This window comes from Podarcis liolepis (genome assembly GCF_965112155.1).
Source record: "Podarcis liolepis genome assembly, chromosome: 15".
Classification (NCBI taxonomy): Eukaryota; Metazoa; Chordata; class Lepidosauria; order Squamata; family Lacertidae; genus Podarcis; species Podarcis liolepis.
Genome location: NC_139566.1, coordinates 23,519,824 through 23,537,128, shown reverse-complemented (window position 1 = coordinate 23,537,128; position 17,305 = coordinate 23,519,824). Strand labels below are relative to the sequence as shown.

Sequence of the window (17,305 nt, the reverse complement as noted above, 5' to 3'; positions counted from 1 at the left end):
TACGGTATCGCCCATGCTCCTACCTTGTGTGTGCAAGGTCTTTATGGAGGGTCCTCAGGTCCTTTTCTAGGTTTCTAAAAGGCAGGAGCTTCTTCTCAGGTTCCTGCAGACATGGAACGTAATGTTAGAAGAACCTTTGATGGATCAGGCCAGAGGAGCACCTAGCCCACTGTTCCGTTCTCATGGGTACCCAACCAGAGGCCTTTGGGAAACCCGTAATCTCTGAGATCCCTATTGGCAACCCATCATGGCTCCCTGGCAACTGTGGCTGTGTGATACACTTGGTGGCATTAAGCCTAAACCTCAAATCACAGGTTAGTTGAGAGACTGTCTTATCCTTTATACCCCCAGGTGTTAGGGACTGGGCAGAGGAGGAATGGTGGAGACCATCTCCCCATCCTGACCCTTCCAGAGAAGAAGACAGTTCAGAATCACAACAGGGGTTTGAGGGAAATCACAGCTCAGAGGCAGATGAGGGGAAAAGCTGGGAAAGAATGGGAGAGGAGGAAGAAGAAGCACCAGAGAGGGGACAGCTGACGGATTCAGTGTCTTTCAAAAGCATTCCAGACCCCACCTCTCCCAGAACCTGGTGAGCATTGAAAGTAGGAGAGCAAAGACCTCAAAAGCATCCTTGTCGAGATATGACAGGCACACCCTAACTACATCTTCCAGAAAGGAGCAAAGGCATTTCTGCTCCATTTCCCAGCTGGATAAACAGGACTTTAGCACAAATGTCCACTCACTGGAGTTTTCATCTTGATTCAAATGCACTGCTGGTTTTTGTGTTTCTAATGATCTTATATGTAAATCGCCTTAATGCAGTGGCTTAGAAGGCAATTAATAAATCAATTCTGACGGTCATGTGAATGTGAGAAACAAAGTGTGTGTGTGTGTGTGTATGTATGGCACGAACACACACTTGTAGGTATGAACCCTGTCCTGTCTGAGTGTGCATCCCACGATAAATTATATCCAAGCTGCGCACCAGTGAAATCTGCCCTCAGCCAAAATGCTCACCACTTCCCTGCTAATATTTGGTGTTTCCCTAGGTGGGGCCGTTTCTCCATTTGGGAACCGATACATTGATTTATTGGGACGCCGGTGGCGCTGTAGGTTAAACCACAGAGCCTAGGACTTGCTGATCAGAAGGTCGGCAGTTCGAATCCCCGCAACGGAGTGAGCTCCAGTTGTTCATTCCCTGCTCCTGCCAACCTAGCAGTTCGAAAGCACGTCAAAGTGCAAGTAGATAAATAGGTACCGCTCCGGCGGGAAGATAAATGGCGTTTCCGTGCGCTGCTCTGGTTCGCCAGAAGCGGCTTAGTCATGCTGGCCACATGACCTAGAAGCTGTATGCCGGCTCCCTCGGCCAATAAAGCGAGATGAGCGCCGCAACCCCAGAGTTGGGCACGACTGGACCTAATGGTCAGGGGTCCCTTTACCTTTATATTGATTTATTATGCATTTATTGCACATCTATCCCACTTTTTTTTTCCTGCAAGGAGCTCAAAGTGGCATGCATGGTTCTCCTCCACCCTATTTTAACTTCAGAACAACCCTGTCCAGTAGGTGAGGCTGAGAGAGGCAGGCCCTGGCCCATGGTCACCCGGTGAGCTTAATGGCCAAGTGGGGATTTGAACCCAGCACTCTGACCAGTACACCACGTTGGCTCTCAAGACAGAGATACGGATCATATTACATTTACCTTTGGTTTCGGCTTCTTAGCACTGACTGGTTCCACTGGTTCTGCCACTTCTTCGGGGCCAACATCCTCTCTGAAGAATCCCTGCAAGAAGAGGCAAAACACTGTCATCAGTACGGAGCGTTTCTGCTAAGAACCTGAGGCATTCTGGGAGGGAAAAAAGCTTCCAGGACCGATGGTGCTAAAACGATACCTACAAATACGAGAGATAAATAAGCATAATGAAGATTCAAAGATAGCTGATGTCTAGCGAATATACCAGCCTCTACCCTGCCACCTGATACGCCCTCCAGATATTTTGGCCTGTAACTCCCATCAGCCCCAGTAATGGGAGTCTGAAACATCTGGAGGGCACTGGGTTGAAAGGATGGAGTAGAGTAGACAAAGGCGGCTGTTTTGGGGAGCCAGCCAGGCACAGTGACTGAGCACTAGGTGGAGCCTGGAGCTGCCTAATTGATCTCCTCTGAAAGCGGAGCCGCAAAAAGCATCACAGGAGGCTATCAAAACGAATCTGGGCAGTGAGTATCACAGAGCGGTTGTTAGCCATACGGCAGGCTTAATAGGGCAGCAGCAAACCAACGACCAGCCTGGTAGAAATGAACCCCTTGTCCTCCTATAAATAAAGGCAATCAGTTCTCTTGAAACACTTTTCGAGCTTGGCAGCCTGCAGCTCATCTTCCTGGATTGCGCTTGAAAAATGGAATCCCAGGGCAGGGATTCGTTTTTATGCTACCACTAAACAGATACACATACACACACACACACACACACACACACACACACAGCTATCGCTTAGGTACAGCCCTTTAGGTATTGCCTTGAACAAGGAAAAGAGGTTTTTGTTGTTGTTTTGCATTCAGATGCCAGAACACTCTGTTAAGATTGCAAGGAATGAAACCGAGCATATCGAGAGAATTGTGACAGCGGCAAACTGTAGGCCCTCCAGTTCTTTAACCATGTCATTAACATAAAAATTAAACAGGAAAGGCGCCAAAATGCATCCCTGTTTGACTCCAGTAATGGTCTTAATTCTAGTGGTGAGATGGCCAGCCAGATCCACCTTTACTTGTATCAATATGTCAGTATATAGTGTTTTGATGAGAAATAATAAACGGGGGTCTATATTTGTCTTTTCCAATTTTTGCCACAATGCGCGTCTTGGGACCGTATCGAAAGCTGACTTTAGATCGATAAAAGCGACGTATAATTTTTGCTTCAAATTACGGGTGTATTTACATAGCAGAAAGTTCATCACAAAGCACTGGTGCAATGTGGATTTTCCTGTTTGGAAACCTGCCTGGACTTCAGATATCACCTTATTTGTATCTGCCTATTCTTCCAGTCTGGAGCCTGGCATTTAGTTTAGAGGCTACATCTAACAAACTAATGGGTCTATAATTGGCAGGGTTTTTCTTATCACCCTTTTTATATATTGGGGCAATTATACTCAGCTTCCACCCTTCCGGTATGCGACCTGAGCTGTTAATGTATGAAAACAGTTTTGCAAAAATGGGTGACCAGAAATCAGGTCTTATCTTATAAATCTCCATTGGGATCATGCCGAGCATATCTGGTGCTTGTTTTTTTGTTTTTGTTTTAAATGAACTGAAGCATGTTGTTTTCCTCAAATACAAAATCCGGACATTAAAGACACTACTTAAATGTCCGTATATCTGAGAGCTGGAAGGCTCACAAAGACATAGGTTTGTGGAACAGGAAACTATTCCAGGAACAATCCCTCTCCAAGGGATGGGCCATAGCCCAGGAAAAGGATCTTAGCTCGGTGGTTAAAGGTAAAGATAAAGGGATCCCTGACCATTAGGTTCAGTCGTGACCGACTCTGGGGTTGCGGTGCTCATCTCGCTTTACTGGCCGAGGGAGCCGGCATACAGCTTCCGGGTCATGTGGCCAGCAGGACTAAGCTGCTTCTGGCAAACCAGAGCAGCGCACAGAAACGCCATTTACCTTCCCGCCGGAGCGGTACCTATTTATCTACTTGCACTTTGACGTGCTTTCGAACTGCTAGGTTGGCAGGAGCAGGGACCGAGCAACGGGAGCTCACCCTGTCGCGGGGATTCGAACCACCAACCTTTTGATCAGCAAGTCCTAGGCTCTGTGGTTTAACCCACCCGCATCCCTAGCTCGGCGGTTAGAGCATCCAAATTGCATGTAGAAGCTCCCAGTTCAATCCCCGGTTTCTCCAGGTAGGGCTGGGAGAGACTCCCTGTCTGGAAAGCTGCTGCCAGTCAGTGCAGGCAATACTGAGATGGACAAACACACTGTGATCAACTATCTGCAACCAACCAGGACTTCTGGGCTTTTTGCACCAGCTGCAAAAAAAAAAAAAGCACAGTGGTACCTTGGTTTTCAAACGTCTCTGTTGATGAACATTTCAGTTTTTGAAACCCGGAAGTAAATGCTTTGGTTTTTGAACTCGCCTCAGAAGTCGAACATGCCACACGGCTTCTGTATTGAGTTTTCTGTACTGAGTTTTCAGTTTTCGAACATTTCGGAACTTGAATGGTCTTCTGGAATGGATTAGGTTCAGAAACCGAGGGACCACTGTACCTGTTTACATGAGGCTGACACAAAAGCTTGGGCCTGGGATGGTTCAGTCGGTAGATCATGAGACTCACTAAGGGTTGTGGGTCCCAGATTCCTGCACTGCAGGGGGTTGGACTAGGTGATCCCTGGGGTCCTTTCCAACCCTATAATCCTATGGTTCTATGATATACTGTGTAAAAGAATTACATTTTACTGCCTCCACCCCTCTCTCTTCCCACTTTGATTGCCTCCCCTAAAAAAAGCTCAACAACTGCTTCTGAGGATTTACTGCTTCACTATCTATCTATCTATCTATCTATCTATCTATCTATCTATCTATCTATAATTCATTGATAATAATTCTAACATTTCAAACCTTGACTTCCTTCCTCCTTTTTCTGCAGTTCCTTAAGTTTATTTTCATCATTCCCTGCATATTCTGAATGATCTTGACTTATTCTTTTATGTATCTGTTCTCATATATGTCTTTTGTAGCTGCAAATTATAATAATCCTGCCAATCTATTTACAGTTTGTTTGTAAATATTAAATAAACCATTTCCATTCCTTTATAAAAAGTCGGTTGTCTTGATTTCTTACTCTTCTGGTAAATTTCGCCATTTCTGCATAAACCATTAGTTTCTGTAGCCATTCTTTTCCCATCGAGACTTCTTCTACAGTATATTGTGTTGCTCTACAGTTTATGGCAATTTTATGGAATCACATTTATGGTATTTTTTAATATATTAATGTTTTGTAAGTCTCCCAGTAATTTTATTTTGAAAGTAAAACAACAACAACCACATAGTAGAAACCGTGTCAATTATTTATCTACTTATTAGTTCAATTTATATCCAGCCCTTTATCAGTTTCATCGATCCCAGCGCGGCCGACGCCGTAATACCCTATTAAACAGGATGGTAACATATTGAATAATTAATCCCTCCACTAAAATATAACCAAATAATTAAATAGGTATTAAGCTGTCATGAAATTAAATAACTACTGGCGGGCTCACTGTGTTTCTGGAGGGCCTGTTGGGAGTAGCTTTTAGGATGCCAGATGTTGCTGGACTACAACTCCCATCATCCTTTGCTCAGGTTGGCTGTTGGGAACTGGAGTCCAACAGATTGACCACCCCCAAGTTAGGGGGAAAGAGAACTTTTGGGAAAGAGAACTCTTTTATTTCAATATTCATCCTTCTGCATCTTGAGGATTCAGACCAGGTATGAGTGAAACAAGGGCTGCCTTAAATGGATCCAAACCATAGATCCATCTAGTTTTATAGGTTTCTGTCACTGTTTTGAATGTGAGAAAGGAAGCTAACAAATTGAGGAACGGCCATAATTCCAGGGCAGGCATGCCAGTTTGCTCCTGTAATTGAGGAGGCTGGCACTGTGTGATGTGCTCAAATCACAAGCGCATGCAGTGCAACTTGCGCATGTAACACGCAAGTCCTCCTTGGCCCCCCTTAGCTGGAGCCCTTTTTGCATTGTTTTTCAGTGTATATCTTCAGCTGGATTTCTGTACAGCTTTCAAAACTCTTTTTAGCATTTTTCATTGGTGCGTTTGCAAACTGCGTCAAGGCATAGGTAAAAGGTAAGGAATTAATCAAAACAGAGTTGTTATTTATTGAATTGAATCTGCACCCTGCCCTTTGTCCTCAAGGAGCTCAGGATGGCAAACAGGTAACCTGGAGGTAAAAATGAAGCAAATGATATATAATAATATATAATAATAATAATAATTTATTATTTATACCGCGGCCACCTGGCTGGGTTTCCCCAGCCACTCTGGGCAGCTGCCAACAAAATATTAAAAATACATTAAAACATCAGTCATTAAAAACTTCCCTAAACAGGGCTGACTTCAGATGTCTTCTAAAAGTCAGATAGTTGTTTATTTCCTTGACATCTGATGGGAGGGTGTTCCACAGGGTGGGTGCCACTACCGAGAAGGCCCTCTGCCTGGTTCCCTATAACCTCACTTCTCGAAGGGAACCATTAGAAGGCCCTCGGAGCTGGACCTCATTGTTTGGGCTGAATGAGGGGTGTGGAGACACTCCTTCAGGTATATAGGACCGTTTAGAGTTTTAAAGGTCAGCACCAACACTTTGAATTATGCTCAGAAACATACTGGGAGCCAATGTAGGTTTTCAGGACCGGTGTTATATGGTCTTGGTGGCCACTCCCAGTCACCAGTGTAGCTGCTGCATTCTGGATTAGTTGCAGTTTCTGGGTCACCTTCAAAGGTAGCCCCACACAGGGTGCATTGAAGTAGTGAAAGCGGGAGATAACCAGAGCATGCACCACCCAGGCGAGACAGTCTGCAGGCAGGTAGGGCCTCTGCCTGCGTACCAGATCGAGCTGGTAGACAGCTGTCCTGGACACAGGATAGACAGCTGTGAGTCCAAAATGACTCCCAGCCTGCACACCTGTTCCTTCAGGGGCACAGTTACCCCATTCAGGATCTGGAAATCCTCCAACCCCGCCTGTCCCCCCAAAACAGTACTTCTGTCTTATCAGGATTCAACCTCAATCTGTTAGCCGCCATCCATCGTCCAACCACAAAAGCATTCTAAAACAGATCAAAACATTATTAAAAACCCCCAATTACAACTAAAGACATTTTTCTAGCCAATGATCTCAGGGTTGCCAGGAACAGTATTCTATAGCCACCAAATGCCTGGGTAAACAGGATTGTTTTCAAATTCCTCCTGAAAGCTGATCATGATGGAGACAGGCGTGCCTCACATGGGGAGGCCATTCTGCAACTGGGGAGTCACCACTGAAAAGGGGTCAACAGCAACAAGGCAGCCCCCAGTGGTCATACCACCACCAAGATCTCACCCGATGTTTGTAATAACAACGCTTTCAGCAAACGCCCGGTCACTCAGCTGCTTCTGCTCTCTTGACACGCAAGTCCCCCTTGGCCCCCCCCTTAGCTGGCACCCCTGCTCAGGGGTCAGAGCTCTGTGTGCAGAAGCTCCCAGGTTCAGCCCCCAAGGACATCTCCAGCTAGGGATGGCAATATCCCCTGCCTGAGAGCCTCTACCAGTCACTGTAGACAATACTGAACTGTAGACAATACTGAACAATAGATGGAGCAACGGTCTGACATGGCATAAGGCAATTTCCTACATTCCTAAATGGTTTTAGTAAATCAGCATCCTCCTCCTCGCCAGTAGTGATTCTCCAACATCTCAGGCCGGGACCTTTCCCAGCTCTGACTTCTGAACAATGAAAGTTTTTGTAGATGCTCATCAAGACATCAGGCCCACTGTATTTGTGGCATTGTGCAAAGAGCTGTCCCCTCCTGAGAAGTGAACGGAGGAGCTCTGTACCAGTAAAAAAACAACCCAAAACCTCCATGAGGGCTAGAAGCTTGCTTTTAAAGAACAGAACAGCGAGGCCTTGAATCTTGCTGGTAACTTAATTCCACAGCAGAGAGAGACCTTATTCTAAGTATGGACTGGTTAATTGAAAAGAAAAAGATTCACTATATTCTGCCTGTTTTAGCAAGAGGTTTTTAAACTTACATTGTACGTTTTCCCAAGAGGCTTTTAATATATGCATTATTAATGCTAACTGCTAATGTCTCCCTTTCATTTTTCCTCAGCTTTCTGTTTTATTTTTACTAAATTCTCATGTCTCTTGAAATAGGCTTAATTAAACCAGCAAACCAAATGGGAACAAAACGGGAAATGAATTAGTCGAGCTTGAAAAATCCTGATTGCCTTTGAGCTAAAAAGCCTTTGGGCATGATCCAGCCCATGCTCTTAGGCAGAAATTGTGAACGTGCATATGAGGGAGTAAGGCTTCCGTGCTGTATACATTACCTGGGAGTAAGTCCCATTGAAATCAAAGGGGCTTTCTCCTGCATAGACATATGTAAGTCCTACTGAACACATGGGGGCTTACTGAGTAACCATGCTTAAGATTGGTCTGAAAGTCCCACTGATTTCAATAGGACAAAGGTGAGCACATGCTCAGTGACCCAATTCAAACATTAACCACCTCAATCTGATAAACCATGGTTTATTGGGCAAAGAATCAAGGTGTTCCTGTGCTTCATCCTCCCTTTTCCTTCTCTCTGCTCTCTCACTGCCATACATCTGAGGTTTGTTAAACCACAGTTTCCTCGTCTTACACCTGAACCAGGAAACTGTAGTTTAAGCTCCAACTACAAACTAGGATTTCAGACTATTGATGATGCTTCGCAAGCCAGAGTTGTAGTCCGAGCTTCAATGGGAAACTGTGGTTTAACAAATCCCACATGTATGGCAGTTAGGCACTTGAGAGAAGGGGAGAAGGGAACAAGCAGCCATAACGCTCATTCTTGGTCCTACAGGTCAATGTAGTTATGTCTGAGTTAGGCTTCTATTTTGCCTAAATCACTCCAGGAAATCTATAGGTCTTAAAACAGCCAATGTTTTGGCAGATTGTGCCTTAGATTTCTTGCATCAGACTTCCTGTATTTACCTGTGTAGTCTTAACACTGAAATTTCAGCCTGACATTGTGTTGTCTTTGGGAACGTCCAAACAATCTCATTTTATTCTGCTATATCCTCATTTCTATCCAGATCTCTCTTCCATCTCCCGGTCTTTTAAGCCATTACATGCTACCACCAGCCGTAGGGGCAATGTGCCATTGATGTAGTAATAGTGCATTGGTGTGTCAGGAGATGGTGATGGGTTTATACTGGACCGTCCACACACATCATCCCACATTCTTAGTTGCTCAGCAATGTCTCCCCAATGTTATCACATTATTGCCGCCTGGAGGGGTGCTCTTCAAGTACAACACAAAAAAAAGGGAGGCAAAGATTTAACTGGAACATTTGTGCTATAAAAAACTACAAGACTTCAGCAGGAAATTACAAGATGAAAAAATGTTTAAAATAACCTTTTCGGAAAACCCTGAAGCCTTCCTTTCAGGAATTCTAGGTGCCGAAATCCCAAAGGAGCAAAAAATACTGTTTATGTATGCAACCATGGCTGCGCGGGTGTTACTGGCCCAGAGATGGAAAAGAAGATTCAGTCCCTACCAGAGAAGAATGGCAGATCAAGTTGATGGATTATGCCAAAATGGCTAAAATGACAGGAAGAATCAGAAATCAGGAAGACCAAAATTTATAACTTATCTTAAAGACCATTGTAAACTGTTAAAATCGTTAGTAGGATTGTCTTTTAACGGTGAATTCTGGATACAATGGAGAGATAAAAGATTTGGAAGATTATAAAAGATGCAGGAGGAAATGATTAACAGTAGGACCCACAAAGGGGAGGAGGGAAGTCCAAGAGATTGCTTGGAATGTTGTATGTTTTCAATCTGAAAAACCAAATTGTTAACTTGTGGGTGAACATATCAGACGACACAGCGAGTCTTCAAACAGCTCTTGTTTATTCACAGGCCAGAACAGAACTGAAGGGTTCAGCCAGCCTGCTTATATAGAGCTCCACTACAATGGAACAGTAACCACTTTCTGTAACTATCCAATCACTGAATGTCACTTTCAATCCCTTATTTGCATATGCGGACCTGAGTGAAAACTATCTACAGTATCTCCCTGCTGGCCCAGGGTGAGAACTTCAGTACATAACACAAATAAATAAAAAAAAACTGGGGGGAGTTACAAGATGTGCACCCATTGGAAACGGAGCAGCAAGTTAGCCCTGAAACTTCTGCAGGTCCAAACAGTATTGAAAAATGGCAGCGTGTATAACTGCCCTGATACCATTGTGGATGGAGAAGGATGTCAGCAACTACTAGACATGATGGCTTTGCGCTGCCTCCACGGTTGGAGGCTGTAATGTTTCTGGGTACCAATTCCTGGAAACCACAGGAAGGGAGAGTGCTCTTATGCTTGGGTCCCGCTTGCAGGTTTCCCATTAGCCAATGTGAGAACAGGATTCTGCACTAGATGAGCCACTGGTCTGATCCAGCAGCCTCTTCTGAGGTTCTTATCTTGAGCACAAATGAATGCATGATAAAAAGGACAACCGCATGGGGGGAGGTCCCGAAATCTACTATCTGCCTACTTCCAGAGCAGACCAAATGAATGCAACAGGGCTGCTTCTGCAGTCAATTAATTCTGGATTGCTGCCTTTCAGAATTAAAATGCCAGAGCCATTTCTGATGTAAATCCAATTAGTGCCATTCTTAAATTTAGGCTTAGAAACCCTGAGTTATTTCAGTCAGCCTTGGTTCTATTCCCAGGCAGGGTATCTGAAAAGCAGTTTTTTCTTTCTTTTTTTCTAATCTACCCACGCGAGCCAGTGCTTTTGTGTAGGCACGCTTTTTTTAAAAAAAATAATCATAATCATCCTATTGTATACAACATCTCCATTTCTGCTTCTCAAATTCCTCTCTCTCTCGCTTTGCTTTGTCTCATTTCCATGACCGTTCGGAGGTGTGCCAAAAATTTCAGATTCTTCTTGCAAACATCCCCCACATCTTCTGTTTGTTGCATGTTACCAATGAAACTCTTATTGTCCTTGGCAAGTTTCCTCTTTATCTATCCTATTCAGTTTCTAGCTTTCCATCCATCACCTAAACAAGAGGAAAGTGGAGATTATTTCTCTCCACCCCAACTCCACCCCCAAGTATATTTTCCAGGAAGCAACTACCTCTGGCCACGGCACTGTTATTATTTTAAAAAACTGCTTGTTGTCAGGACATACTCATGAAGTCATTTTTGGCACGGGGATGAGCTTTACTGGAGCCACAGTTGCGGACCTGATTTCAAGACTCTCAATAAGCTGTCTCAATAAGCTGTTTAATAAAAAAAATAGAGGCAGGGCGGCGAGGTGGAGCCACACTCAAGGTGGGGGAAAGTCAGGCTGCACCTGGGGTATAATAAACACATTTTAGAAAATATGAATAATAATGAATCATAGAATCATAGAGTTGGAAGAGACCACAAGGGCCATTGAGTCCAACCCCCTGCCAAGCAGGAAACACCATCAGAGCACTCCTGACATATGGTTGTCAAGCCTCTGCTTAAAGACCTCCAAAGGAGGAGACTCCACTACACTCCTTGGCAGCAAATTCCACTGTCAAACAGCTCTTACTGTCAGGAAGTTCTTCCTAATGTTTAGGTGGAATCTTCTTTCTTGTAGTTTGGATCCATTGCTCCATGTCCGCTTCTCTGGAGCAGCAGAAAACAACCTTTCTCCCTCCTCTATGTGACATCCTTTTATATATTTGAACATGGCTATCATATCACCCCTTAACCTCCTCTTCTCCAGGCTAAACATGCCCAGCTCCCTTAGCCATTCCTCATAAGGCATCGTGATACAGTGGTACTTCTGGATACGAACGGGATCTGTTCCGGAGCCCTGTTCGCATCCTTAAGCGAACGTAACATGTCACTGCGCGTCTGCAGGTCGTGTTTCGCTGCTTCCGTGCATGCGCGTGATGTCATTTTGAGGGTCTGCGCATGCGCGAGTGGTGAAACCCGGAAGCAACACATTCCGTTATTTCTGGGTCGCTGCAGAGTGAAACCCCAAAACGCTTAACCTGAAGCGTATTCATCCCAAGGTATGACTGTACTTGCAGAGCTTTCTAGTGCCCCACAAACCTCCCTGCCTGACTTCTTCGCACTGCTACAACAACTATTTTCCTGCTCTTCACCCTAATGTGCCAGTGCAGATTATAACAACTTAAAATCAGAAAATTAAAGTGTGTTGTAAAAATATGCATTTTGTGTGTCAAAGAGGTGTGTCTTCAGTGTTCACCAACATCTGGAGAGTTGCTCCGAAGGAGGCTTGGTGCCTTCAGAGCCTAGACGCCCAACTGTCAGATCAGTGTCTAGCACAGCAAAATAAACACACTGACAATCCTTACAACATAAAAAAATGCAGCGTGACAGGGTCTCTTGGCACTACAGCCTCACAGAGCAGCTGGTCCTAAGAAGAACAGAAACATTTGCTCCAGATGAGAGAGAGAGACAGAGAGAGAGAGAGAGAGAGAGAGAGAGTCATATATTAAGTCAGATCATGCGTGTCTCTTTCTGCTCACTGAGAAGCAGGCGTAAAAAAATGCATGGGTAGCTCACGGAGAATCTGTTGGAAATCAAAAGGCCAGCAATCAAGGACAGAGTCAATTCGGTCTGCATTTAAAGGCGAAGCTACGTAATTCAAGCTTTTTGAAAAATGAAAAATGACATCATGGGCATAACCGGGATTTATGTGGGGGGCGGGGGCAGGACACCCACCTGTCATCATCCTCTGTCTGGCAAATTTGGAATGAAATGTCTCAACAACAGATGTTTTAAATGACTTTCTTTTGACCCCAAGTGCTCAGTGAAATCTGTCAAAGCATTTCAAATATTCTAATTATTTCTACTTTTCATTTTTATTTATTTACTCGGGGGGGGGGTTTTGGGGGGGGTGATAGTTGCCCACCCATGCCTCCTTCAGCTAGGCCCGTGGGTGACATGCCCAACTTGTATAAAAGTTATACACAGCAAGTAGAAAGCGAATAGAGAGAAGTTGTTTCTCCCTCTCTCGTAACACTTAGAACAGGTGGACATCCAATGAAGATGAATGATGGGAGGTTCAGGACAGATGAAAAGGAAGAACTTCTTCATGCAGCGCATATTTAAACTGTGGAACTCACTCACTCCCACAGGAGGTAGTGATGGCCACCAACTTCGGTGGCTTCAAAAGAGGACAGGATACACTCAGGAAGAAGGCTATCAATGGCTGCTAGCTATGACGGCATTGGTCTGCCCCAAAGTTCAGAGGCAGTATTTCCAAAAGCCAGTGGCTGGAAACCATAGGAGGGGAGAAGGGCTCTTGTGCTTGGATTCTACTTGTGGGTTGAACGCAGGCATCTGGTCGGCGGCTGTGAGATGAGGATGCTGGGGTTAGATCCGGCCAGTATTCTAATTTTCTTTAATTATTTTTAATATTTTATATTAATTATTTCTGCATGACATTTTACTAAAAAAACATATCATCCTTAAATTCCCCCCATTTTTCCCTCCCCCGCCCCCAAAACCTGACCCCCCTCCCCCCAGACTTCCCTTAGCTCCTCTCTCTGGTTTATCAACCTATGTTATTTTCTGCATGCTACAAAACTGTACAGATCCTTACTTTATCTGAGTGTTACCAATAAAAAGTTTGTGAATGTTTATTCTGCCAAGGAGTCCAGTTCATTTTGTTGTTTCTTTAAATACTTTGTAAAGGCTTCCCATTCATCTTTAAAATCACAGTTATCCTTGTCATGTAGTATGTGTGTCAATTTTGCCAATTCTGCGTAGTCCATAAATTTCTCTTGCCATAGTTCTTTAGTCGGGATTTCCTCATTCTTCCATCCTTGTGCTACCAAGACTCTTGCCACCGGTGTCGCATACATAAAGATATTTTTCAATTTCCTTGGCAGGTCTTTTCCTACAATCCCTAACAAAAATGCTTCAGGTTTTTTAACAAATGTTAGTTGGAACATTTTCTTCAGTTCGTTATATATCATTTCCCAAAACTTTTTAATTTCATTACAATCCCACCACATATGATAAAAGTTCCGTTCTTTTTCTTTGCACTTCCAACAAATAATTGAACTGGTTTTGTGCATTCTTCCTAGGTGTACTGGTGTTATATACCATCTATACATCATCTTCATATAATTTTCTTTCAGCAAGGAGCAATCTATAAATTTTAAATCAATTTTCCATAACCTTTCCCAAGCTTCCAGCATAATATTATGTGCCCATTTAATCATAACTGATTTCACCTCTTCGTCTTTCGTCTCCCATTCCCCCAGACAGTCTTCTGATTTTCTTAAACAATGCACAAACCGAAACGGCAGCCATCCTTTCAGAATTTGCACTCCTTCAAAGTTTGCAAATGCAGTTCTGTGCGCACGCTGGGGCAAAGTCTGCCTCAAAATACATAAAATAACATAGAAAAATGAGCAAGTACGTAAGCTGAACCTGCTGGATCAGGCCAACGGAAACCCGTTTTGCAAAAAAATGTGCGCTTTAGGGGGGGAAATATTGTATACACAAATGTGTATATTGGGAAGATATCACACCAAAATGCTGATGAATGACCTGGTGGCTCTGAACTACAAAACCCATGCTCCCCCTTCCTGTACACAGATATTTCTGCAACACACGTAGGAGGCAGGGACATGCAGTGACATTTTGTATATTTAAAAAGGCAAAGAATAGAAGCAGGTTGAGGCTCTGAAAGACAGAGATACGGCAGTTTAGAGAAAAGCTGAAGCAGAGAGAAAAGAACTCTGGAAAATTAGAAGCATCCAAAGGGTCATTCTGACTAAGCATTAGGAAGAGTTTTCTGAGGGCAAGAGCTGACCAACAGTGGAAGCTTGGAAGATAGTGGATTCTCCTTCATTGGAGGTTTCCAACCAGAGGCTGGTTGGAGCTGTGATTTAGCTCCACATTTAGCTATGATTCTTGCATTGTTGGACCCGTTAGGACCTCCCAACTCTATGATTCTGTCTTGGGGTGCCTCTCTGGAGATTTGATGGGAACCAGGCAGAGGGCCTTCTTGGTAGTGGTGCCCACCCTGTGGAACACCCTCCCATCAGATGTCAAAGAAATAAACAACTATCTGACCTATATTTTATTTATTTATTTCAAAGCACTTATAAACTGGAATGTGTTTTTTAAAGACCTTGAGGTGGTGTACAATGGGGGGGGGAGTACAATTAAAACGAAAATGCATCCTAAAACTGATAAAAATGCGGTCTAAAAATACTTAGGAGCAAACAAGAACAAATAAAAGATTCGGACCCACAAAACAGGGGCTGATTCAATGGGTGATAATAATGATAATGATAATGATAATGATAATGATAATGATGAGGATAATAATAATAATAATAATAATAATAATAATAATTGTACCCCGCTCACCTGCCTGAGCAAAAAGATAAATCTGTATATGTCTTATGCTCACCTTTTATATCTGTAAATAAAAGCACGTTACAGAAATGCCTTCAGCCATCTTTCTCCCCAAGGGAACGGAGGCCTGATAAACAGAGCCCCGGGATCTTGTCAAATTGAGAAATGCACAGCAGTATGTTCTGGTTTAAATATTGTTATATAAAAAAAAATTGTAGGAAACATGGGATCTGCTGCCTTGGAGGATGCTGGTCTCTCGCTTGAACCCGGCCCCGGAATAACTTTATGCTAACATGAGAAGGAGTGGTCCTATCGCAGCAAAACTGCAAAGCATCACGAGAGCTGTCCACACTTTTGCCCACTGGTACAGGCTTACTGTCACCACGCAGGCATCCTCCTCGCCATTGTTATTTGACCTTCTGAAAGAGAACTAATCGCTGCTGACATTTTGTGATTGTAATGACAGCTGCAGGCAGAGACTGTATCATAATTGCAGCCTAGGAGCCTTAAAACATTCACTCGGCTTCGATTTCTAGGTTGTGTTCCATTAGTCCCGGGGCCTTCATGTCACAAAGCCATTAAATCATTGTTTTCACTTGACAGTATCATCTTTAGCCAACCCTGCAGGGAGGGGAGGGCGGTTGGGATTACAGTGTTTCTTAAAACTCGCGGCGAGGGCAATTGGCTGTTCTGAGCAATCGGGCTCAAGGAGAGTCGTCCCAAGGCCGGGCTCCTGCCAACCCTCTGTCGGCCAAAAGAAGGAACACTTCAGAAGTGCTTAAGTTGTCTGTACATGTATTTTGTACTCGGACTGCAAAGGCCGATGGCTGATGCAAACATCTAACTACCGTATTTTTCGCTCTATAAGACGCACCAGACTACAAGACACACCTAGTTTTTGTTTTGTTTTTTTAAATGATATTTATTAAGAGTTTTAGAATTACAGAAAAAACAGAGAAGAAAAAGAAAGAGAAAAAACAAAAGAGAAACAATCCACAATCAAACAATACAAATTGATAAAAATCAAAATTAAAAAATAAAAACAAAGCACGTAACACAACACAATCAAAAGGCAAAAATAAGCCACAAAAATTTAAAAATAAATCCAATATTCTCAAATCCTTATCTGTCATTACCTTCTTTCTTTGACCTCCTCACTCCTCCCTTTTTTTGTATCCTAATTGTTAATAGTAGTAGATAGGTAGCCGTGTTGGTCTGCCATAGTCAAAATAAAAAAATTCCTTCCAGTAGCACCTTAAAGACCAACTAAGTTAGTTCTTGGTATGAGCTTTCGTGTGCATGCACACTTCTTCAGATACAAGATAATTGTTAATAGTCACAGCAAATCCTTTCCATTTTTCATAATATTCTGTCATTACATTACCTTAATCTATTTTAACCTTATCTTACTATAAAAGACCCTAAAACTTAAAACTTAGATCTTATTTATACCAATTTCTCATAACCATAATATGTTCTTACATAATTCTTTTAACATTTTTGCTAAAGCCAAATAATTTCATTCCAACATTTTTCTAACATTCATCAATTTTATAGGGCAATCCTAATAAAAAAAAACTTTTTTTCTTCCAATCTTCATCCAGCGTCTCTTCCTCCTGGTCCCGGGTTTTGTCAGTCCTTTCTATCTCATCAATCTAGCGTATTAACCTGGTAATCTTATGTCCGAGGCCCTTAAGTCTCTTCCATGTCCCTTCCGCGGCTCTTCTTCATATTTATACCTGTACTTTACTTTGTCTCCTGCTCCTTTCACTCGTGGGAACTCCAACTTGACAGTGTTTTTGACCCTTCTCGACAAATCAATCCCTTTTCCATGCTCCACACTAAACTCCATGTGGTATTTAAAAACATGTTTCAAAGTCCCTCCAGAATTATGAGCCCCCACAACCCCAAACATCTCATGGCCCATTGCCAGACTTGAAAAGTCCAAACATCTCTGCATAGGGGGGTCTATCCAACCCCCCCATTTCCAAACCAAACCAAACTTTATCTTTCCAAATCTGGCTTTTTCCAAGTTCATTCGTCAGCTCCAGGTACTCATGTTTCTGCTGGGCCACAGCTCCCTCCATCTCTGGCGCCCGAGGTTCAACAACATCCTCTTCCCTCATCTGATCTGTCAGAGCACACTCCTGATTTGATTCCTGGGTGGGCTCTATATAGTTACCCACTACC

The 17,305-nt window shown here is 43.4% G+C and overlaps 1 protein-coding gene across 5 annotated transcripts in view; it reads right to left on the bottom strand.

Annotated features, from left to right (window-relative positions):
* Positions 1-17,305, bottom strand: part of CCDC60 (coiled-coil domain containing 60) — a 63,974-nt gene that overhangs the window by 38,022 nt on the left and 8,647 nt on the right. For 2 of the 5 annotated variants that reach the window (XM_083478608.1, XM_083478607.1), the window contains exons 2-3: positions 1,703-1,783; positions 24-103 (exon numbers count right to left, since the gene is read on the bottom strand). In XM_083478608.1, the coding sequence (XP_083334734.1) occupies positions 24-103; positions 1,703-1,783 (161 nt within the window). Of the gene's footprint in view, positions 1-23; positions 104-1,702; positions 1,784-1,896; positions 2,062-8,723; positions 8,845-17,305 lie in introns of those variants that run through there. The other 3 variants (XM_083478609.1, XM_083478611.1, XM_083478610.1) reach the window with 3 other exon arrangements.